Source organism: Trichosurus vulpecula, chromosome 9 (genome assembly GCF_011100635.1).
Source record: "Trichosurus vulpecula isolate mTriVul1 chromosome 9, mTriVul1.pri, whole genome shotgun sequence".
Classification (NCBI taxonomy): Eukaryota; Metazoa; Chordata; class Mammalia; order Diprotodontia; family Phalangeridae; genus Trichosurus; species Trichosurus vulpecula.
This window is the reverse complement of record NC_050581.1, coordinates 162,139,178-162,165,418: the sequence shown is the minus strand read 5'-3', so window position 1 is coordinate 162,165,418 and position 26,241 is coordinate 162,139,178. Positions and strand designations below refer to the sequence as shown.

The following is a 26,241-nucleotide window of genomic DNA, read 5'->3' as shown; positions in this document are numbered from 1 at the left end:
TCTCTGTGCCTCAGCTTGCTTATCTATAAAATGAATAAGATGAATTAGATGGCCTCTGATAGTGGAAATCTATGAATTATGAAATGCACACAAAGCTTTTCCTATAGAGGAAGAAGCTAAACCTTCTTATGAGATAGCAGCAGCTTCCATTCCAAGGAACAGTGCCATCAGGAGAGAGGTCATCTAGGAAGTGTCTGACAGTGGCTTCTTGAGAGTAGGCATCATTTCATTTTGTCTTTGTGACACCAGCACTTAGCATAGTGCCTGTCACATAATAGGTCTTGATGATTGATTAATTCCTATGGATCAGAGGACTGAAAGAGTAGCAAGCAGTGGGTGGTGGCTGTTGAATTCTTCTGAGGTAGCTGTTTGTTGAGCTGACATTAGCTCTTGCTAATGTCTGCTACCTCAGGACATATATACATGACATGGCAAAGAACATTCCAAGGCTGGCCAAAGCCAATGGCTCATTGCAAGTGAGTCATATGGAGACAAATTATTTTGCACAATGAAATTTAGCATTGCTTAGGGATGATAAAATGCTGGATAAGAAACTGAAAATTTTTGAGGTACAGGTAATGTTTTTATCACCACTGCAAATTGAAGGCAGGCTTTTCCAAAAGGAAAAGCAGATTGAGTATAAGAACAAATAGCTAAGAAGAAGATTTCTAAGAATGGTATTTGTATTGCTGGATTGTGACTTAAAATATAGAAATTATGGGCTCCTGTCTAAGAGCAGAGTATACCCAAAGTAGGTCAACCTTGAAAATCTAAACAAAAGGACTTGAAATGAGAAGAGGTGTGTAGGTCAAAAAACTGACCCAACATTTCTGCCATAGGTAGTTATTATAGAGAATAGGTACAAGATAAAAAACAAGAAGACAGCAAAAAATATCCAGTACTTTATGGGAAATAGAACAAGTGGAAACCAGAGACAAACCCATGTCCTCAGGTGTCTATATCCAAATGCTTAAAGTATGTGTCACAAGAAATTAATTGGAGATTCTAAGCTAAGCAGGGAACTTTGACAATAGATAATACTATGAATCAGTGGAATGGAATTCACATCTGGAAAATATGGCTCTAAAACAGAGAAAAAACAGGGTAGGTATAGTAGGAAGGGCATGGAATTTGGAGTCCAAGGCATGGGATTTGGAGTCCTGGGTTCAGATCCCAGCTGTGCTAGTAACTGCCTGTTTGACTTTTGGCAAATAATAGTCCTTCTGGGTCTTAGTTCCTTCATCTATAAAATCAGGGGGTTGAACTCACTCACTAAGATCCTTTCCAGATCTTAGTTTATAAGACTATGAAAAGTGTACCATAATTCAAAAATAACAGACTAGCGAAAGGATAGTGGAAGGTATCAAGCAGCATCATGTACTAATAAATTCTATTCATGTGGCAATATAGAAGCACAAAGTAGTGTGATATCCACTCAACTGCCTTTAATCAGTAATTACTAGCTTCTCGTCAAATAGCAGCTGAGCATAGCTAATGTATATAAAGAAGGATCAAGCTGAAAGATCAATCTAATAACATTAAATTTAACGTAGATGAAGGTTAACATATGTAACAGTCCTATATTTGTGATGTTTACTTTTTGATTCCAAGCATAAGATAGAGTGGGGGCATGAAGGAAGGGAAGCAGTTCATCTGAAAGATGTCTGTGAATTAATCACAAATCCAATATGTGTAAGTAATTCAATATGGCAGTCAAAAAAATTAATGTGATACTAGGCTTTGTTCACTGAAAAATGTTGCCCAGGAAGGTTCATAATGAGCTTGGTCAAATGAGTCTTTGTTCTGTGGCCAGTCCTTGTTGCTACATTTTAGGAAAGAAATTGATAGACTGCAATAGTTGAGGAAAAGGATGTCCAAGACGGTCAAGAGTGCCAAGGTGATGCCATATGATGACTGGTTGTAGGAATTTTGGCTGTTTAAGTTGGAGATGAAAAGTCTTAACGAGAACATGCTCACAATCGTGTGATCTCTAACTAGCCTCGGAAGAAGAAAATTTCCTCTTCCAGTGGAGACCAACTGACTCCTATAGCAGCCACTTTTCTCCTGAATTTTTTGGAAATAACAAACTGGGTTCTCTGAAGGCCAGTCTCTCCTTTTCAAACTCCCCTTTTCCTTACCTCATGCCTTTTCATTGACCTTGGCTTCCTTCCTCCTGTTAGTCTTCCTAACTGTCCTTTGGTGATGACCTAAAAGAGTTCCTCACTCTTTCTGGCTTTCCTTTGTTACTTCTCAAGCATTATTTGCTTCTTCCTAAGTCTGTATCCAAGTGTTTATTGTAAGAGGATAAGAAAAAGCAGGGAATTTACCTTATAAACTCTCTGTTCCCCAGTTCTAATCATTCAGTAACTTTCTGGGCAGAAAATATATGACATGGATTTTCTTTTTTTTTCTCTTTCTCTCTCATCTTCCTATGATTTATTCTGGAGGCCTGCATTCCAATTCTTTCCATATATTAAAGGTTTATTATTATTATTATTATTATTATTATTATTATTATTATTTATCTCAGCCTGCAGCTTTAAGACCTTTGTCTGCATTTACTCCTCTAGGAATTTCATAAATAAATCGCTTGAATGTATGTTATGTTTCTCTAATCTTTCTTGATAAGCTTTAGTCTCTAAATAGTATAGAATATTATCTAATCATGCTTTAAAAAACTGATAACGTATTCAGTAGGAAAATAAAATAAAAGAACAGCTTTTATCACCACAAATCATATAATACACAAATACAGTGGCCATGAAATGGTACATTCTTTGGAACATAATTGCTAACAAAACTTGTATAAACACCCTCCAAGGATAACATCACCATCACTCTCAGAGCACTTGGTATCTTCCTTATAAGTACATCACATTGCAACTTGTAACATAATTATTTGCATACATTTCTTTGTGTCACTGCTAGGTAGTGAACTCCTTGAGGGCAGGGACATGGTTCATCCATCTTTTATATCACCTTTAGTTCCTGGCACATTGCCTTGTATCTAGTTAATGCTGAATTAACTTTCTCTGAATGAGAAGTATATCTGTCTCATTTCAAAATGCCAATTGTTCAAAAGACAGAGAGCCAAATGCAAGGCTGAATACCAAGTCCTTCCATGGAAAACATGTCAACAAACCAGAGGGTAAGGTTGATGAAGCTGCGTTTAGCCTTAGCCTGAGTAAAGATTAGCAAAACGACTAAGGGACCATAAAATATGAATTCAATTTTCTTGTTGTTGTTCTGTCAGTTCAGTTGTATCTGACTCTTTGTGATGCCATTTGGGGTTTTCTTGACAAACATAGTGGAGTGGTTTTACCACTTCCTTCTTTAGCTCATTTTACAGATGAGGAAACTGAGGCAAATGGGTTAAGTGACTTGCCCAGAGTCACACAGCTAGTAAGTGTATGACTAAGGATTTGAACTAAGGTCTTCCTGACTCCTAGCCTACTGTTCTGTCCACTGCTCTTCCTTCTAGTTTTCCTTTAAACAACACAACAGTCCCATTTTTCAATAGGCTTGTCTTTTGGCTGTTTTCACATTGTTCTTTTCATTCTGGCTCCCTACATTCTTTTTGTCTTCATATCCACAGTGAATAGTTGGGGGAGCGGGGTAAGGATTTTACATGACTCCAACACAAATCTTCATCCCACCATACACACGTTCAATCTGAAAATTGGAAAACTGGAAAATCCAATCAAACTAATTTTTTTTTATACAGTGACCCAGGGGACAAAGCTGACCTTAGAGTCAAGAAGACTCTTGATTCTGGCACCTACTGCCCATGTGCCCTTGGAGAAGTCTTTAACCTATAAATGCTTTGAACAATTCTCTAAAATCCTAAATTGCCTCAAAGATAAACAGCTGCTTTGGTAAATTCAACAACAAGCATTTATTTAAGTACCAACTATGTATCAGGCACTTAAAGGAGAATTCCTCACCCTGAGCTCCTTCTACTGAAGAAATCACAGGTCTGATGACTTTTTTAAATGCCAAATGACTGCTTTAATGATTTTAACAAGGAATTGGCCAGTTCCAAGATCAAATAAACTAAACTTGCATTGCTTTTATGAAGACAGACTCAGTTTATTGCTGAAAGAAAAAAAATCCTTGATATGGCCTATTGCTTGCCTAGTTTAATTTTGGGGGGAAGGAAGGAACGAGAGATTGCTTGGCAACACATGGCAGCAAGGATTTGGATATAAGCTGTAAATTCCATTTTTTTAAACTTAATCCAGCCTGGACAAAAAGTACTACACAGACATTTGCATTTTTCTTTCTATTCGAAAAAGATCTAACTCTTTGTAATTACCATCTGTGTGGGCGGTTATGGCTGAAAAGACCAATTTAGGCCCAACAGTGCTTTCCACACTGAACATTCCTGAACACTGCCCCTTGATTAGCTTCAGCAGCCATTAGCTGGAGAGCTTGCTGCTGTTTGTAACTCTGTCTCTAAATGGACATGAATAAGGTTAGAATTTGGCACAGGGTTACATATCTCCTTGTTAGAGGCTCAGAATCTCTCTGATGGCACCTGATAAATACAAGCAAATGCTATTTTTATCAAATGTCTGGATTACTACTGTGATGTTTCTTGACTGACTTCCCTTCTATCCAAAAAGGCTGATTTAAATTTAAAAAAAAAGGGAAGGACCAGCCTTCAGGATCTCCTCTTGCCTTTTCAGAGCCCCTGCCTGAAATTCCCCTTGGAAATGATCTTTTCCCCTACCCTAAGTTCCTACGGCCACTCATTCAGCTCTTACATTTACTGTTTTCCAGGGGAATCTTTTCATGTGTGTACTTCTTACCCTCTCCCCTACCCTGTATAGATTGCAACCCCCTCAGAGAGCAGGGGCTAAGTCTTATTCATTACCGAATACCCTACAGCATCTCATATAGGGCTAGCAGATAGCCAATAAATGTTTGCTGTTTGATAATGGAATGAAATGCTTGTCTGGGCTGCCTCACTCCTAGGCATAACTCTGGATGCCTTCAGCTGTGCACCCCCTTATTAGCAGAATTAAGGGCTGATTGATCGAAGAGACATTTGAGGTAAAAAAAAATACATAAAAATAACACCCTATGAGTACTATAGCATTTTAAAAACTTGTCATAAATCATTATGCCTTCAATTCTCTGAATGAATCTAAATTAGCTTTGATAATATTCATGGAACATGTGCTGTAACACTCGGAGAAATCAGTCAGTGAGTTTCAAGACATTCAACCAATTATACCTTTCCTTGCTATTCCTTTTTTGGTTGTTTTTCAATGGAATATATTTCTAAGAGGAATTCTGAGTGAAGACCTGGGTCTTTGTCTCCTGAATGCTAAAAATACGGGTGAAAATTCAGATATATGGGGACTTTAGGGTACCAAACAGCTAGATCAAGATATTTTGCGATCATCTCCTATTTACAGAAGACACTTTGCTGTATTACTGAGTTACAACTGTGTAATTACAAGATGTGGACCATGTAAGATATATGAAATAGTTAAGTTTCTACACAGTTGGAACCTTAGAACCACAGTCTTGTGACAAACAGGAACTGTTAAAATAAGATAAGTGTCCTGACAAATCAGCAGTGAATGGAAGGGACTCAGAAACCACAAACTCAGGGACTCTAGGCAAACTGCCTCAAATTGGCCAGGGTTAACTCCCGGTCAGTAACAGCATGCTTAATGAGCCTCGTGCATATTACTCTCCCACCTCACATAGGATCAGGACCTCACTAAGTGAACATGGGATATATGACAAGGGTGAGGGAATATATCAAGGAGTTATATGAGATGGGCATATAAGGAAGATTGTAACCCAGAAGGGTCAGGACCAATCCTGATCCAGAAGGGAGGAGTTACAGTTACTAATCCTATAAAGCTTACTCTCACTTCTGTACTCTTCTTTACTAAGGAGATGTGTCTGCTTCTTCCGAGAACCAAAGGGAAAAGTCCTTCGGCCTCTCTAATAAGATAAACAAGGCTTAAGACGCTAACTCTGAAATTGAGTCTGGGGTCTTCTTTATAACAACCATGCCATCAAAGAACTCATAGACTGCTGTGAGAGGGCTTTGAAAAGTGTTTAAAGTATTATAAAAGATGATATAGGGTTATAGGAAGTTAGGTGGTGGTGTGGGTGAAATAGTGGACTCTGACTTGGGAACCTGAGTTCATATCATTCCTCAGACACTGGGTCTATGACCTTGGGCAAGTTGATTAACTGCTGTGGGCCACAGTTTCCTCATGTGTAAAATGGGGGTAATAACAGCATCTACTTGACAATGTTGTTGTGAGGGCCGAATGTGATAACATAATGTATATAAAGTTATTTGCAAACCTTTCAGGTTTCTTACTCCAGACCTGGTACTCTATCCATTGTTCCGCCTTTTTGTTGTGTTTTTGTTTAGTTGTTTCAGTCATGTCTGACTCTTCATGATACCTTTTGGGGGCTGGGGGCTTTCTTGGCAGAGATACTGGAGTGAGTTGCCATTACCTCGTACAACTCATCTTTTTTTTTAGATGAGGAAACTGAGCCAAACAAGATTAAGGGACTTGTCCAAAGTCACACAGCCAGTAAGTGTCTGAGGCTGAATTTGTACTCATAAAGATAAGTCATCCTGATTTCAGGCCCAGTGTTCTATCTGCTGCTCTACCTAGATGCTCCTATAAAAGGGTTGTTAAATTATTCCTTCCCTGCTCTAAAGCTCGTTGATTCCGTGATTTTGAGATAATGGCTAGAAAGCAAGAACATTGAAAAAGAAAAAATAGTGAGTTTTCACGTCATTGTTCATGGCAGATACTTCTTTCCATTAAATGTCCCTCTCTGAATCAGAAAACCCATCCCCTGCAAGCTGCAATTTGGGGGTTTACAATTATAATTGTCTTTCCCTTTCTCCCCTCTCTTCCAACAGATCTGGAAAACTTCAAAACACGAACAAGAAGTACTGTGTCTGTCCGCCAAGGTCAAGGAATGGTGCTACTGTGTGGCCCCCCGCCTCATTCTGGAGGTAAGCAATATAGCGAAGTCCATTTTTGCCCATCAGTAACCTACTCTTCGTCTTGTCAAATGTTCTTCCCTCGATTGGCACCAGCTCAGGGGGGGAGTGCAATTTGTAAAGATTTCCATGATCCCTCAGGGCAGAAGAGAAATTATTTTGGGTGCCCATTGTAATCAGGATGTGAAAATGTCAGATTGTGAAAATGTTCCATCCCCCTTAATATCTACCTGGCATGAGGGAAAATGACACCTGAGTAAACCTCTCTCAAAGAAATCTTTCTGGATGAAGTGAAATAGCTAATGCTGCCAATATTTATTATTGACTTAACATGGTGTTGGAAGGAAGGCACCACTTTCTTTTATCATGAGAATCTGATTTTGTTAAAGATGAAAGCAAGGATATCTAGTGACCACAGCAGCTAGGAAATCTTTAGGAAGACCATAATCAATGGCTAAAGATGGGCTGGATTAAAGATAGATATAAGGAAACTCAATAGATATTATTAAAACTCAATATTCAACTGAATAAATTTAAGATAAATGTGTAAAGCATGATCATAGATCTGGGGCCTTGGAAGTCATTGAATTCAACCCCTTCATTTTACAGATGAGGAAACTGAGTCACAAAGCGTTTAAGTAATTTGCCCCAGGTCACACAGGTAGTAACTATTAGGTATATGATTTGAACCTGAGGCTTTCTAACTCCAAGCACATGCCCAGTTTATGATGTCATGCTACCAAAAGAAAAGAAGTGATTCATCCAGTCACATGTGTACTAAGTGGGAATTCATGTATTTTAACCCAACTCTAAATTCACTATTCTTTCCACTGTGCCATGGCTCCTCCTTCAAGTACTGAATAATGGTCAATAAAAGATTCCACTTGTGCGGAGGTTTTTATTATGGATTTCCTTTCTAATTCCTTGTATTTTGTTGTATGCATTTATAGACATTATTCTGAATCAGGGTCCATACATTTTACCACACTTCCAAAGGTCTCTATGATGCCAAAAAGAGCACCTTTGCTCTTCTAGAAAAATGGAAAATTGATCATTCAGGTCAAAATTCAGCTCTGGGGAATGGAGGACAAAGGTACTAGATGATAATAGCATCGATGTTTGGTGATCATAAAATCATCATCTTAGAGTTTGAAGGGCCCTTAAATGCTCTCTAGTCTAACCCCTGAGGCTCAGAGAAATTCAGTGACTTGCCTGGGGTTTCACAGGTAATAAATAGCAGAGCCAGGATTCAAACCCAGGTTCTCTGACTCTAACTCCAACATTCTTTCCATCATGATCCATCTCACTGATAATGATAGCTTAATGTATGTAGTTCTTTAAAATCACTTTCCATATATCATCTCCTTTGCATCTTACAAGGTAGATGCCATGGATATCATTGTTCCCGCTATAGAGCTGACAAAATTGAGGCTTGGTGGGTTTGCATGGCTATAAAGCTATTAGGTGCCAAAGGCTAGGATTGTACCCATTAATGATGAATCTGGCTCCAGGTCGTTTATGTTCCTCTCTACCTCAATGGCCTAGTAAGGTTTCCTGTCAATCCTGGGACCCACTGGCATCCAATTCACTTCAATTACTTGCTAATATGTCTTTGTCTTTTGTCCTATTTTCAAATATCACAACTTTTCTCTGTCTCAGCTGAAGTCTCAAGAAGGGAAGAAGTTATCAAATTAGTGATTTAGTTTCCTTTTGTGCTTTCAATGACAATTTTTAAAATGCCACTGAGTGTTTGGCCTGAAAGACTCTGCCTATGTTCCTATTTCTTAGAGAAGGAATAAAGTCTTTGTCTCAATAGTTTTGAATTGTGGAAATCTTGCATTCATTTCCTCCAATTTAGTCAATGCTTAAATATGAAAACACCTTTTATCAAAACTAGATTAACATTTAATTCTGGGATGCTAGTGTAAATGGAGGGATAATTCATGAATCTGCTAATTGCTCTTCCTCGATGAAATCAGTAGTGGGCATGACAGTAACTCCAGAAATGAGATGAATAATGAAAATATCTTAAGAAAAAACACTATAGGTGTAATGCTGTATTTAGGTGAGGAAAAGCATGAAAAAATCATGGCCATATGAATAGTGAGGAACCCAAAATTTTCTTCCCTCTCCCAGAGAGGAACACATGAAAAAGCTATACCAAAGTCTTCTAAAATGTATATTTCTTTCCTGGAAGCTGCTCAGTTACTCTAAAAGCCTGTTGCTTGAGCTGCGCTGACATTCCTGACAGTTATGATAGTGAAAGACAAGGAAACAAATATTCGCCTCATGAGCATCATTAGAAACAGCATCAGCGCTAGCTACATGGGCAAGAAAAGGAAGGAAATTTTGCAGACTGAGAAAATAAAGGTCAAAAAAAATGAAAGAGGTCATCTCCTAGATATAAGGCAGGATTTTTTTAAACAAAACTGAACATTTTAATGAAATTGTCCCATGTAGCCCCACCTCATCCCTAGGAACCTGAAATCCACCAACATGAAAGGTACAATAGGAATTCTGTCATGGGTTTCTGGTATGTGCATCTCCCTGCCTTGAGACTGGCAGGCTCACTGAATTATTGGGCTCACTGAGCATTTTAGTCCAAGCATATGGCATCCCTGTTGCAATCATAAGAGATCAAGCAGTGGAAGGAAATGAGTCAGCCTTTTATTCTATCAGCATGGTACTGAGAAATGGCATGAAATCCATTGTAAGCAATGCTGTGTGTCCCATTTTGACGGCAGTGTCATGTGTCAGGCCAGTTCGGGTAACAGAAAAATGAACAGCAATTAATCTATTTTGAAATGAGTTTCAGTCGGCAGGTAGTTCTAGTAATCTCACCATCACTGTTTGGCTCCTCATTTTGCTGGCTCTTACTCTGTGTATCTTGATTCACATTCTATGTTGTTAAATGGATTTCACTATCTAATTTTGGCTTGGCCCCTGGAAAGTTTCTAAACTACGCTTACTTTGTCTTTGGTGCTTCTTCGTAGGAGAAATCCAAAGAGATTTTAGAGAGTTGGGTGAGAGCAGGGATTTACCTCACTGGCTTTTAACCAGCTAGTTATATAGCTCCAGTACTTGATGGTCTCCAACTATACCAAAGCTGAAAAGAAACAGGTGAGCCATGGGACTTCCAAGAAGTTTTTATTTCAATTGTCCTCTCGTACATAAATTAAATGAGTCTTGTTCATTAGATTGTCACATCCATTTGAGGAGAGTATCCCATGCCCCTTGTTCAGTCAAGGAAGAGATCTGAAGTCTTCTGGTGGAGAATAGTCTGTGGAAGAAAGTAAAATAGGGTCAGCTACAAGGATGTTGAGAGGGGAGATTAGTATCTGGGAGATGGGCAGTAGTGATGGGACAGTTGCGCTTAGAAAGTCTGCTTTAGATTTTGGTGCATAATAATTTGAAAATTCACAAAAAGATGCAACATGGCATAATGCAGGATGAATTGGCCTCAGAGTCAAGACTGGGGTGAATCCAGCATCTGACATATACTAAATGTGTGACCCTAAGCAAGTCACTTAAGTCTTAGTACCCCAGAAAACTCTTTAAAATTATATTACAGGGCAAGCTCTAATCTGTACCAATAAAGGCAATTTCCTCGACTGGACTCCCCATACCAATGAAGTCACAGGTCTAGCTTAAAATGAGTAAATGCATACTGATAGTGTACAGAAATGCTTAAAAATATGTTATGCTATTATTATTCAGGTTTGGCAGATAGAATTACCAGTATAGTTCTGTCTCACAGGATGATTGTGAGGATCAAATGAGATGATGTTTATATAGCCTGTGCATGGCATCCCCTCTCTCTCTGTCTGACTCTCTCTGTCTCTTTTTGTATGTCTGTTCCCCATGCCCTTTCATTGACTCACTCACTCAACCTGAGCTTGAATGATGGTAGATCATGGAGTTCCCAGAGGGGGTGATCATATTGCTAAAATGTATTTCATCAGGATTTTTGGAAGAATTATATCCCTGCTACTAAACAATCTAGTTTTGGAGCCCACACGGATGTGGTTTCCAATTAACAAACCAAGATGATACCATTTAGTCATAAAATATGCTAAACAAAAGATAAAATGAGAATATTAATAATATAATATTTCACTCTAAAAGTGAGGCATACAATATTTCACCCAAGCACACAATGTCCATAGGGAAGAGCATTGATAAACTTACAGAATTATAACAGGGTGATACTTTTCTAGGGACATGTGTTCAGGACCATTCACAATTCTGTACTACTGGCTTTAATGTACTTTATCTCCCTCTGGAACAGCCTGTGAAATATTGTAATGATGGTAAGGGTTGTTCTTTCATCCTCCATTAGTGTTTGTTTCCTTCCTTTCTTGCTTTCTATTGGATACTCCTCTCCCAGCCTGCCAAAGTAGTATTAAGCCAAAAGCAGAAAACCATAAGCCTAGGATAGGCAGAGCTTTGTCTTCACCGAGGGCTTTCCACTTTGCAGCCAATAGGTGGCAGTGTCAGAAAATGTGGTGAAGCCTTTCTGTTCATCTCTTTCCAGAGACAGTATCTAATCCTTTCATATAGAAAGTATTCTGAAAACCTCTAAAGGCTACAAAAATGTCACCATAACTCAAGGTCAACCAGTAAATCTGTATGCTTGCATAGTAGAAATAAATCAAGCATGTCCCAACTGAGTCATTCAGCCTCAGAATTCAGAGTAGCACACAATTGATTCAACAAGACATATTCCCCAGTTCTAAGCACTTTGCTTTGTTCTGAGATTAAGGAATACTTGTTGAATTGAATAGCTATGGAGATTAAGCAAACAGTAATTTCACAGAACTATATAGAATTTCAGAATTGTATGGTGCTTCAGAGAAAAACATAATCCATCTAATACTTGGGCAAGTATCCACTCAATCTGCTGGATGAATGGGCATCAAGCCTTTCTTGAAGACCTCAAGTAAGGTTGGCACTGGGGCATACAACTACATTTTTTGATATCATTAATCAATTGCTCTTTTTTATCAAGTTAAAATTTTGAGTCATACAAAGTCATAGTAACTATACAACCTTGAGCAAATCACAATGCTTTGGTTCCTTATAGTCAGGGGGTCAGACTTAAGGACTTTTAGATCTGTCAATATATGATCCTACTTGGGGTGGGAGGTGGGGCAGGAGAGATAGCCTAAGGACCTCTAACATTATCTGCAATATTACTTCTATGGAAAAAGATGAGTTCTAAATTCCAAACAAGGAATTTGTAAATATGCTTTTAAAATGTATGTTGAATTCTATCAATCTATATAATTTTGGATGGTTCTTTGGTAGATGCATGATTTTATTGGTTTGGCTACTTGTTCCATTAATATAAATCTCAAACCTTCATTTAAGTTATTGTCTGTCTCTCTATCTATCCCATTAATCCTCCCTATAGCATTTATTCATTTTACTGGAGATCTTTTTTTTTCTTTTAACATCTCTGGGATACTAGTATACACTTAGACAGTCAACCTGGCTTATATGACTGACCAACCTCGCTCCTTTTTTTGTCTTTGATATGTGTTTTATGCCCCTTATTATTTATGAACCATCTTTTATAATATGCTTTACTTATATTCAGTATGTGTTTTCTGTTATTTGGATTATCTGTAATTTTAATTCCTCCAACGTTTATGATTAGGACACTAAAATTATAAGAAAATTTATTTAGAAGTAGAAAGAACCTGAGAGATCACCTAGTCCTACCCCTTATTTTGATAAATAAAGAACACGAGGCCAAGAGGTATGAGACCGCATGTCCAAGATCATACAACTAGTGACTGGCAAAGTCAAGATTTGAAATAAAGTTCTCAGACTCCAAATCCAGCATTCTTCCTATTGTACCATGCTGACTCTAGTGAGATGCTTTGTTGGTAGTAATTTGAAATAAGTGAAAGTGTGTTATGATTTCCCAAATTCTGTCCATCTTGATATCCTTCACCTATTCAATTCTGTGCCCAACTCATGTTCCATCTGTAATGGCTGTCCAAGAAACACATATTAAAGGACAAATTCAATGAGCTTCCTATCCAACTGACTCATAACCCATGTAATATGTTGCTTACACTTTTTTTCCAAAGTGAATGATTCTCTTTCACTCTGCTATGAATTTTCCAGAAGTCTTTGTCATGTATTGGCACATACTATATTGCTTCATGCAATTTAGTATGTCATTTAAAGAGGAGCAATAGGAAAACTTGGCATCAACTAAAAATCCTCTGGTTTGGACTTACCACAAAATGTCTTTCATACTGGGATCCTATATTCTTTGCACACCTCAATCATTTGTGTCAACATAAAGATGTGTTTGCCCCAAGAAAATCATCTACAAAAACCGATGTCCCAGTAAGTTGAATTTTGTTTAGATTTCTGATATAGAAGGAAATGATCACATTCACCTTTACATATATTAGAGACCAGAAAAGTATCTCTCTGTTTCTCTATCTCTGTCTCTGACCGTCTTCATCTCTGCCTCTATGTCTCTGTCTGTGTTTGTTTCTCTCTGTGTCTCCCCCTCTGTCTCTCTCCTCCATTCATCCGTCCATCCATCTAGATATGTAGACCTAAAGTAAAACACAAAGTATTTAACCCATGTGGTTTTGAGAAGTTATTACTGCTACCGAGATGGACTATGGTAGTATCAGTATATATGCCATGTGCTGCTATAAGATATTGCTCATCTGGGCCGCTGAGGTTTCTCTCAAATGATCCTTAGCTGAGAATCCCTACAAGGCCATCCTAGACTTCAGCTTGCCTGTCTCAGGAAAGATAACATGCTTTGGATCTAATGGGCTTCAATTCTAGGCCTCACATAAGTCACTGATGACTCTCTGGTTGGCTGTATCAGGGCTCTGTGGAAGAGAATCTCATTTTTCTCCTGGAGGTCATGACAACATCCAATGTGTCCTTTTTCAAACATTACCAAGTCATAGTTCAACCTGACCTTGAAGAATATCTCTTCTTAAGCCAATGATAGTCAGTTGAGTGAAGCACAGGTGGTGGGCCTTGGACAATCAAGTGAGTCAAGGGGACAGATGGGTGGAATTCTCCCACTGTCCACACAAAGTATCTGACTATTAGACGTTATGAAGCAATAGAATATATGTGATAAGTGTTGGTTTGACCCAGTTAATTTGCCTGCCCAATTTCATAGGCCTTCTTGAGAAATAATAATAAAAGCTAGCATTTATGTAGTTCTTTAAAGTTTGGCAAAGAGGTTTACGTATATTATTGTGTGTGATTCTCACCTGTAAGATAATCACTATCATCATCTCATTTTGCAGGTGAAGAAACGGGGGCTGAAAGGGGTTAAGTAATTTGCCATGGGTCACATAACCAGCAAGTATATGAGACAGGATTTAAACTCAGGTCATTCTGACTCCAGGTCTAGCACTCTATATCCTGTTTTACCTAGCTATTTAAAGTGACTGACCACTTTTTTCCATAACAACAACCATCTGAATATACACAGACCCTTCTCATGAAGATTTTACACAGACCAGACGCATAAATTGTATTTTAGTATCAATCGGTTCAAGGCAACAGACATTTATTAAAACTGGAAGCAGAAAATGGCCTGTCAAGTTTAAGGGAAAGCTAAGTGTATCAAGATCTCACAAAGAGTGCCAGTAATTAATGTTTGTAGATAGACTAAGAGAACCTTCTGGCTCCGCTCCTACATTTATTTGTTTGTTTTTTTATTCATTCATTTATTTATTTTGCCACCATCACCAAGTAGGAACAGGAGGGAACCATTTGGGCTTAAGAATGATTTTGTGTTTTTGTTTGTTTCAGGTATGGTTTCCTAATACCTGGTGGTAGAAGCATAGGTCCATAGCCTTAAGGGACCTTACAGGCCATTAAATACAATTCCCCTCTCCTCCATTACAGATGAGGAAACTGAGGCACAGAGAAATTAAATTACTCTCCCAGGGTCACACAGCTAGTAAGTACTTGAGATGGGATTTAAACCCAGATGTTCTTGTCTCCAGGTCCAGTTCTCTGTCACTGTGTCCACTCCTACAGTGATAAGCCTTTTCTGAGCCAGGGTACACTGACAGTAGACAGCTCATATTTAATTCCTTTCTGTGTTAGTAGAACCCACCAGAGCTTGTTCTCCAGGGTATGCCAGAACCCAGGGTCACTTCCATGCTGGGATGAAGCCTCAGAGTTGAATTTCAAGGCAATCATTTGTTGAGGAAAAGAAGACCAAAAAATAGCAAGGCAGACTCTAACAGTTAATCAGCATCGAGCACAGTGAGAGCTCTTGTTCTCTTCTGACGTATATATTTATGAAGTGGCAGCATTTGATATACCTGAGGGTCTGTAGGTTCCTTCAGCAACTGTGACCACTGACTATTGGTATCCAAACTGTAATGAGTCTAATCCTGCCTCCTCTTTGTTCTTCTGCTATATTTCCTGCTGCCATGCCTGGAGAAGCATCAGTTGAAACACGGGAACATAGATTGATACAGAGAAGTTTATAGGAAGCATTGCCTTTTTTTTGTTTTTCCATTGCTCCCTCCACTCGTCCCTTTGGTGGACACAGGAATGAAAGGAGAAAAGACCAGCTTTGAACAAAGACTATTCTGTCTCTATGCTAAGCGGCAAGGAACTCTATTAGGATGCATGGTTTTGATGAGATGAAGAAGTAGCCAGCTGTTGTGGGGGACCTCGGTTGGCAACTCAATGAGTTTATGCCATTGTAACATATCACAGGCAAAATAAACTGAACTAGCTATCTCATATACATGACAAACCATCTCCCACTATTTGGTGGAATATAAGAGGACCTGGGTTCAAATCTTGCCTCTGATGCTATAAGGCCTTGGAAAAGTCACTTAGCCTCTGTTTCTTCCTCTTATCGGGTTGGATTCAATGACCACTGACATCCCCTCTAGTGAAAATCTAGCTTTGCATAGACTTCTCCCTATGTCTGGAACACTTCTTACATCTATATGTATCATAGGGAACCGAGTCTAATATTTTCAATGTCATCTATCTCTTTTTTATTCTTATTTTAGACTTAAATATACAGTAAGAAAAAGAATTTAAATTTAAATATGAAATGCTTTAAATTTAAATACTGAAACTTAAATACAAAATAATAAAAGAAAAAAAAATTGCCATGTGCACAACAGTAAGAGGATTCAAAGTATACCGCAATAAATTTCCATTTCAAGAGAGGCTATATAACAAATACTACATATTGTGTTCAGAGCTGTCCATCTTTTCTTTACTTCCTTGTAAATTTTCTCTCATTCTCTGCTGGGCACTTTTTATTTCGTTCTTTTTTTCCCCTCCTCCTACCCGCCCCTCCCCCAAGAAGGTTACAGTTAAGTGTGGAATACATATATACCCATACGTACACATATATGTATATATATACACATACATACATTATATGCATTATATATACACATTTATACACCCAAACATATATACATACATGTACACATACATAAACAAACCTATATATACATATATACATATACTTAGTTATAATCATACTCATATATAGACATACATTCATATGCATCTATATAAGACTATATTATACTTGTTTGTCCTTTGTTTCTCAGAGACAAAATCTTCCTTCATAAGTGCAAGTCTTTCCCTATTTTTTTATTAAGTTCACGTTTTATATTTTTTGGGGGTTTTTTTGGCAACAAAATCCTGAAAGTCTGCCAACTCATTAAATATCTTCTTTTATACATTCAAGATTGTGCTTAACCTTGCTGGGTATAATATTTTCAGCCACAACCCCAGTTCTTTTGCTCTTCAATACATAGTGTTTCAAGACCTTGGTCTTTTAGTGTTGCCACTGCTAGGTCTTGTGTGTTTCTAACTGTGGCTCCACCATATTTCAATTGTTTTCTTCTTGTTTATCATAATTATTTTCTCTTTGAGCTGGGCGTTTTGGAATTTAACTATCATATTCCTTTAGGTCTCTTTGTAAGGTCTCTTTCAGGTGGTGATTGGTGGATTTTTACTATTTCTACTTTCCCCTCTTGTTCTAATGCTTCAGGACATTTTTCTTTATTTCTTGTATTATTGTATCAAGATTTTTTTTATCCTAGCTTTCAGGTAGTTTGCTTATTCTTATATCTTCCATTCTTGATCTGTTCTCCAGATCAATTGTTTTTTCTTATGAGGTGTTTCACATTATCTTCTGTCTTTTCATTCTTTATTTTTTTTAAGTTATTATTTCCTTGGTCTCTTATAACATTACCAGCCCAATTCTAATTTTGAAGGAATTATTTTCTTCCTTAAGATTCTGGATCTCCTTTTCTAGTTGGCTGACTTTTTTTTTATAACCTTCTTGTTTTTCTTGGATTGTTCTTTTTTTTATTTTTCCTCAATCTCTCTCATCTCATTTTTAAAGTCTTTCTTAAGTTGTTATATGAATTCTTTTGGGGCAGGTTTTTGATATTACTCTTTGGAGTAGAAGAGGATTTTTTGCATCAATATCCTCCTCTGAAGATGAACCCTGGTCTTCTCTATTCCCATAGTAACTTTCTATAGTTGTTCCTTCTCCTTTGCCTGCTCATTTTTTAAAAAATATGTAACAACTTATTATCATAATCACCTCTGGTCCTGGGGCATGGAGAATGGTGCAGCTGGCCTCAGATGCTCCTTCAGTTCTCCCCTCAGGCCTGGAAATGAAACTAAGAACTCTGCCCTCCTGTAAGTACCCACAGCTAGTGGGTTCCCCACCCCAGTGCTTCTGCACTTACCAGGTGTGCGCTGGTTCCTTCTTGCCCAGCACTGCATCTCAGCAATGTAGCTGGGCCTGGCATCCCTTATCAGCAGAAGTTCCCTCAATCTTCCCCAACTCAGATGCCCAACTCCCAAAACTATCTGGGAGGTGAAAATTCCTGTGACTAGGGCTAAGGCTACCTCCAGACCCAGCTATGCCTAGGGCTTGCTGCTTGCTCTTTCAGTGGAACTATACTCCAGGTGTTTAGACTTCACAGGGACCAAATCTTGGTCCTGGGACTTTTCTTGAAATCTCCAGTTTTCCCAGGAAGACAGCAGTTCTGCCCCAACTCTTGTTTATTTTTACCACCTTACATTTGCCCCAAGGCACCATTTTGTCTTGTTTGTAGGGCAAATCTGGAGAGCTTGGAATTTTGTGACCTACTCTGCCATCTTCCCAGAATCCTCTTGTCATCTCTCTCTAAGTAGTTAATCTGGCATGCACAACGATGCCATTGGCAATCTCCTTTTCCTTTATATCTTCTTATAAATTCTTTTTTAAACTACTCAGAGGCTTCATGACTCATCACATCTTTGCATATCTATTTAAGCCACAGCAATGCTTGTATTTGTAGGAAATGAGTTTCTAGAAGCAATAAGCCTTTCCTATTGCTAGACTAATTCCAGACCTTATCTATTTGGCTCCTTTGATTTCCCAAACCATTTACAACAAATGAATTTCTTTTTTTTTTTTTGTAAGTTTTCCAGGGTTAGCTACTAGAGGATTTTGAGCTTCCTTTCTCCATTTCTTTCTGGCAATCATTCCATCTACAGACTGAAATGTTTAAGTCCTTTGGAAAGTATGGCAACTCCTAGATTAGCTCACATAGAATAGGATCCATAATTTAATAAATGGCAACTAAAAGTGATCCCTTTTCTGCTAGCAGAAAAATAAATACATTTTTAACAGCTCTTATTTGATCTTTTCTCCTTTACATTCGAGGGCCTAATTCCATGGGTTGTTCACCAGCAGGAACCTGTGAATTTACTCAGTTAAGAAGGGTTCCCATGATCCAATCACTTTCCTGCTACCTACTGACTCCAGTGATAGGTAGCTTATAAGTATGTTGATGGATGTGGTAAGAGAAGGATGTGAAATCCTTTAGAGTCTCTTGAAAACATTTTTTTAACTTAATGAAATTATTTTCAAGTTTCATCCCTATGACCGTGCTCAGGCAAAAATGAGATGCAAACCAAAAAGAGAAGGCTTTTTAGAGCATGAGATTTGGTCCAGCATCTAGACAGTCAACACAGGCTGGGATTTAATAGAGCTGAATGCAAGGCTCTTTCCTTTGGAATACTCCAAGCTGGGAGAACAGGGGAGGGTGATTTTGTGTAGGGTGATAGGGGTTCATTGGGAAGTGAGGAATCTGGGAAAAGCCATTATCCATCCAGTAAAAGAAATCCAGCAACTCACCAGTTGCACCAGATCCAAAAATTAACAAAAGTTTTCCAATGGCATGAATCTGACAGAACAATTTTTAAATAACCCAGTGGGTGTTCACTGTGAGTCATGGGGCAGCCAATATTATTTTAAGACCCTCTGGAAATGTAACATATGAATCTGGTACTTTTTGCTGAAAAGGAAACAAGTAATTCTTTGGATACGTTTTCAGAGGGGAATTGGCATTTTGGTTGGCCAGTGCATCATGGCATTACACATAATAATGATGTGCTGTGATGGAGTGATGAAATGTTGGCCAAGTCCTGGGCATTTGGAAATGAAAGCTTTTTAGGAGCTCGAATGAAAGGCCTTTTGTCTTGAACAAATAGGATATTCACCACTGCCAGGTATCAACCTGATCTTAAAAGTCCCAAAGAGACCAAGAGAAAATTGACAACTGTGATTTTTTCTAGAGGTTATTTCACATTTTAGGAGTGTTTCAGATTTGGATTTGGTTTCTAAGCATTTATAAATGAAGTCTCTCCTTAGTCATTGTGGACTCCCACCAACACAGATTCCAACTAGTCTATAACTTAGAAGTTAAGTTCTAGAGAGAGGCAAAGAAAGGTTAAGTGACTTGCAAAGATCACAGAACATGTAAGTATAACTAGATATCCCTGAGCCTAAGTCTTCCTGACTCTAATAGTCCTGATTCCAAAACAATATGCACTAACATACTGCCCACAGCCATTTAAAAAGAAACCAATGAAGGAAAACAAAGTAGATAATCAGAGAGAACATAAGTGCATTTGTTAAACATATAGTAAGCACTTCATAAATGGTTACTAAATTAAGTGGAAACATCACACTTAAGAAGAAGTATGACATAATGATCTCAAAGCAGGAAGGCTTGGATTCATGCCCTGCCTCTGACACATCCTGGCTATATTAACCTGAGCAGGATCACTTACTCTCTGATCCTCATTTTCCTGATCTGTAAAATTAGGGAGAGGCAGAATGTTGTAGATAAAAAGGTGATTAAGAAAAAAAAGCTCAGGTCAAGCTCTGCTTATGTCACATACTGCCTGTGTGATCCTTGAAGGTCGCACTCCAGAGTGCTTCCAACAAGATACAAATGTAATTGGGACATATTTAACAAAATGTAAAAAATGCAATAGATGATGATATTTATCTATTATCTATTATATATAGATATGTATCTAGATAGTATTATCAATGATATAATTACTATATTTTTAAAATAAATAGATAACAGATAATGTCAATATATGATTTTCTAAGTTGATATGCAGCAGGGATCCTTATATGCATATGGCTTAGTGGCCTCCTTTCTATTTCAGTATGACACCACTACTATAACATTGTAAGTTAGAGAGAAGGCAGCAATTTAAATTGGCACAGGGGTTTCTTCCCCTAAAGAATTCCCTATACCAATGAAATCACAGGTACATCTATTACTATATTTAGAAAGGTGAAACAAAACAGGAATTGATTCATGACATTTTGCCTGAGAAATTGCCCAGTGTCTGTATCAGAAGAAATGCAAGTGAGGCTGTGGGATGCCAAAAGAATTGGTTCAAAGGTTTAAAAAAAATGCAGCCAACTGGTTGCTTCATCGGTATGTGCCAAATAAGCTATTAGACAGAAGATTGAACTGAACAGACTGATTTTTATTGACTGAATTGACCAATGGCTTTGGCATTGTGTGGACACATGGAATAGTTTCAAAGTGCCAATTACAACGGGATCGTGTGAAAGCATTTTTTTTGTTTTTACAATGACACTCACTGCTTTTATGAAGAGAGAGTAGTCTATAGGTTTTCCACCCAAAGCCCCATGATTCTATAATCCCCCATTTGTCTCTACATATCTTTTTACTCATTTCATATTATTCCTCTTCCCACCTTCTCCATTCCAGTCAAATGACAGTGCTTCAGACATGATATTCCATATCCAGCCTGTAGGCCTTTCCCCATATCTGGAAAAAGCCCTTCTTCATTTTCAATTGTTTGAGTCCCTCTCTTCCTTAAAAGCACAAACTGGGAACCAGATCCTTCTCTCCTCACCATGTCATTTGCAGTGCTCTCTACCTTTTGAAATTGTGATGTATCAGTTCACACATAATGTATATTTTATCTGTATACATATTATGTCCTAGCTGCTTCCCTACTCACTCATTTATTAAGCTCCTACTATGTACCAGCAGTCAACAAACACTTAACAAGCACCTGCTATGTGCTGAGGACTATACTACAGCCTTAGAGATACAAAAAGAACCCTTGTCCTCAAGGAGCTCACAGTCCAACGGAGGAGACAACAAGCAAATAAATATGTAGAAACAAGATAAATAGGAAATAATTTTAAAAGGGAGGGTGCCAGAATGAAGAGAGCCTGGGAAAGGTGTCCTGGGAAAGGCTGGCAAAAGTAGTGTGTTGAGTGCTGGGAAAAGAAAGAAAAAAAAAAGAAAAAAGGAAGGAAGGGAGAAAGGGAGAAAGAAAGGGAGGAAAGAAAGAAGGAAGGAAGGGAGATAAGAGAGAAAGGAAGAGGGAGAAAGAAAGAGAGAAGGAAGGAAGGAGGGAAGGAAGAAAAAAGGAAAGAAGGAAGAAAACTAGTACATTGCACTTAAGGCACTCACAGTAGAATCGCAGAATCATATTTTAAGTTGTAAGAGACCTCAGAAGTCATGTAATCAACCCCTTCATTTTCTGTAGCAGGGAACTAAGGTCCATGAGGCTAAGTGACTTGTGCAATATTGTATGGGTAGGAAGTAAGCATCAGAGGTAGGCTATGAACCCAGATGTTCTGGCTTCACAGATGGTGCCTTTTCCACTGAATTATTAACTTCTGAACACAGAGTAGATAATTAATAACTTGTTTGATTGACTTAGGGAAGCAGACTGTTCACTGTGCCCCACTCCTAGAACAGTGCCTGGAACATAGTAGGTGCTTAGAAAACGTTGATCCAGCCTTGGGTCAGATGGGCTGCTCCGATGCTTCAAACGGGGAGCTGAAAGCAGCAAAGAAAGCAAATCCTCTCCCTTGCTAAAGGATGCCCTGACATTCTCATGTCAGCTAGTTACAAGTTAGCATATTACTGAAATCCTTACTGTCAAATTTAACCCCTGGAAAGAAGTCATATTATACTAACACTCCCCAAGAATTTATAAATCCATATGACAGCCCCAGCTGGATGTACAGTCATTCTGCCTAACAAATGTTTCAAGAGTAGCCAAAGAATCTATGTTCATGTAGTGAAATAATTTAACATGTATGTATAACATATCTGTGAGTCCCCAAAATCAAAACAGGTGTCCCTGTGGACACTGAGATACTGCCACCAAAATTATTCAGATCTTTCATTTGCAGGTCTTAGCTCTTCATGGCAAACTCAGGCTGGTCTACTGAAAAGAGAAGGTTTGTTTGGGGCAGCTAGGTGGTGCAGTGAGCAGAGCACCAGCCCTGGAGTCAGAAGAACCTGAGTTCAAATCCAGCCTCAGACACTTGATACACTTACTAGCTGTGTAACCTTGGGCAAGTTATTTAACCCCAATTGCCCTGCCTTGCCCCCTCCAAAAAGAAAAAACAAACCAAAGAGAATAGGGTTTCTTTGTTTTTTTTTTTTTTAAGGCTACTGTTTCAAATAGTATATTTTATTCTTTTTATAGTTGGCTTCTTATTGACAAAAGAAGCAGCTAAGAAATCAAATCTTAGAAAAACATTTCAATTGCAATGTATTAAACATAAAAGAAATACTCTTTACCTACTCCTTCATCTATGAGCCGTGTCACCCAGGTAATTTAATGAACATATTCCCAACGCATCATCCCTTAGGTATGAACACTTCCAATTGAGTTTAGTCAAAATTGCAGGTGTGAATGGGATTAAAGTTTGAGCTCTGAAGGATTATGCAAACTGAGGTCCCATGGTTACTAGAGGAAAAAGAAAAGAAAAGAAAAATGTAAGCAAGTAATCTATTAAAAGAAATCGGATCTGGGACTGGCAGAGAATTTCAAAGCAAATACCTTTTTGAGCCCACGAGAGCCACCCCACTATATTAACCATTTTGACCCATTTGATAGCAGGCCATATGAAAGAAACAACTTCCTCATATGGCTAGACAGTCTGAAGCAAGAGAATTTTCAGTTATAATTTTAACTGCCTTATTCTTAAATTCTTCAATATAAGAATATTTTATAGATCAAACTCTGTGTTTTCGTATTTCCGTTAGAAAGAAAGGTTTTTAAACCTTGACATATGTGAGTAACTTTTAATCACCTCAGATCATTAAGTGAATATTCACATAGAGGGGAGTAGGTGAAGAAGATTCCTAGTGTGAGAATTTCATTCACCAGTACAGATGTGAAGTCCTTCAATGACTTGGTAGCTAAAACTTAGGGAGTTCAATGGATCACATATAAAGCTGGAGGGGGCCTCAGAGAACATTTAATCCATCCCCTCTGTTATATATGTGAGGAAACTGAGACCTGTAGAGATGAAGTGACTTCCCCACAGTTACACAAATAGTAAGCATAAAAGGTGGGATTTGAACCCTGGTCTTTTGAGTCTAAACCCAGTGCTCTTTCCAGTATGTCATATCTCCCGTTAAGTCAAACACTAAGCAACAGATAAGCATAAGCTACTTGAAGCACATAGAGTTTGACTTGCCTAGGTTACTACAGCTAGTAAGCACCACAGGCAGTTTTTGAACCTGGGCATTTTGTACTCCAAGACAAGCCCTCAATTAATTGTTCCATCAAGGCCTCCATCCAACCATAATGCCCATGAATTTGAAACAGTATATCCATGCCAGCAGACCCAGAGATCATGAGGAGATGAGCTAAAGACTTGATTTTCTCCTTTGTCTTGGACCATGGAAAGGGGATAAGCCACACTGGGCTAGGAATTAGAAAACCTGGGTTCATATTACAAATGCCAGCTCTGCCAAATCTTTGTTGTGTGACCTTAGGAAGTCACACAACTTCTAAAAAGCTCAGGTTCCTCACATAAGAAATGGGGAATGATAATACTTGTACTGTATCCCCAGTGGGGCTGCTGTAAAGACAGCATTCAGTATATTTAAAGGCATTTTATCAATGTGGGCAGTGACAAAGCTGACAAGGACAAGTTGGTCCAGGTCTTGGAGCATTTTTGTCTGGATATATTTTCTTTGCTTACTCACTTTAGTCTATTTCTGAGATCTCATCAGCACAAAATCCCCATGAATAGGCGTGGTTCTATTATACTGCTTCATTAAATATAAATAATTCATTTTAATATTTGATTTTAGATATGTGACCCTGGGCATATCAGGTAACTTCTCACAGATGTAGCATTGTATTGGTAAAATCAGTCAAAGAGCAAGCACTTATGAAGTGTTTCCTAAGTGTTGGGTATGGAGCTAAGTGCTGGGGACACAAAGAAGGAAAAACACATTAATGACCTATGTTAAGGAGCTATTGCAAGGATCAAATGAGATATTGTAGATAAACCATGAAGCAAATATAAATGGAAATTCTTTCTGTTCCTCCTCTCCTCTTCTTTCTTTTTTCCCCTCCTAACTCCTCTTCCTTCTCTTCTTAATTCTCATCTTCCTTCTCTTCTTCCTTTTCTTCTTCTCCTTCCACTTCCTCCTTTTCTTAATGAAGTATTACTTGTTGAACCTTTTGTTTTAACATTTTATTTAAGTAATTTTTCAATTAATGAAAACCCACCTTCTCTCCTTTTAACTTCCTCCCTCCCACTAAAAAACAAAGTTAAATAAATATTGAGAATGAAGCAAAGCAAATTTCTGAAATGGTCATATCATATATTGATATATGTGGGGGAGCATGTATGTATATAAGTATGTATGTGTTATTCATATGTGTATATGTGTATATGGGGGGGAGGTGAATCTGTACTCTGAATCTATCACCTCTCTGTCAGGAGGTATGTAGCAATCTTCATCCTGAGTCCTCTGGAAGCGTAACTGGTCATTGTGTTGATCAGAGTTCTTAACTCTTTCAAAGTTGATTGTTTACAAAATATTATTGTTATTGCATTAATTGATCTTGAGATTCTGCTCATTTGCTCTGTATCAGTTCATACAAGTCTTCAGAAGTTTCTCTGAAAACATCCCTTTCACTATTTCTTATAGTACAATAGCATCCCATCACATTCAAATACCATTGTTTGTTCCGCCATTCTCCAACTGATGGACACTCTCTTAATTTCCATTTTTGGTTATTGTTAGTTGCTTCAGTCATGTCTAATCCTTCGTGACCCCATTTGGCATTTTCTTGGCAAAGATACTGGAGTGATTTGCCATTTCCTTTGGCAGCTCATTTGACAGATGAGGAAACTGAGGCAAACAGGGTTAAGTGACTTGCCCAGAGTCACCCAGCTAGTAAGTGTTTGAGGCCATATTGGAACTCAAGAAGTTGAGGCAGTCTTCCTGACTTCAGGCCCAGAACTCTGTCCACTGCACCACCTAGCTGTCCTCCAGCTCTTTGCAGCATAAATGAATTGATAAAATTTGTTGTTTTACCTTTTCCTATTTCTTTTATCTTTTTAGAGTATAGATAGACCTAGTAGTGGCATTACTGGGTCAAATGGTACAAATAATTTATTTTCTTTGGGGGATAGCTCCAGATTGCATTCCAGAATCACTCCACCAACAGTACATTAATGTACGTGTTTTTCTACAGCTCCTCCAATATCTGTCACCCCCCTTCCCTTTTTTTTGTCTTTTCTAATCCAATGGATGAGAATCATTTTGGAATATTAAAAAAAAAAAGACCTATGATTGCCCCTCACCTGAACTATCTGTTTTCATGAATAGATTTTACTTTAGTTTACTTGAGTCCACTTTTGTTTTCATGTTCAAACTTGTGTGGGACAGCAACTTCACCCAAAATTAAACTCAGAGGCTTCACAAGTAGAAAGTAGAAATGAATTTTATTAGGATCCCATGGGAAAGGGTGGTCTTGGAACTGACAGACAATTGCCAGAGGGCAGAACTTAGCTTTATGCCCTAATGCAAACGACCCCCACCCCACCACTGACCTTTTACTTTCATTGGTGGAGT

General features: G+C 38.2%; 1 protein-coding gene across 1 annotated transcript in view; it reads left to right on the top strand.

Moving 5' to 3' along the window:
• CNTN4 (contactin 4) overlaps positions 1–26,241 on the top strand; it is a 537,580-nt gene that overhangs the window by 237,209 nt on the left and 274,130 nt on the right. The window contains exon 4 of the mRNA XM_036739098.1: positions 6,911–7,006. Coding sequence (XP_036594993.1) covers positions 6,911–7,006 — 96 coding nt within the window. The remainder of the gene's footprint in view (positions 1–6,910; positions 7,007–26,241) is intronic.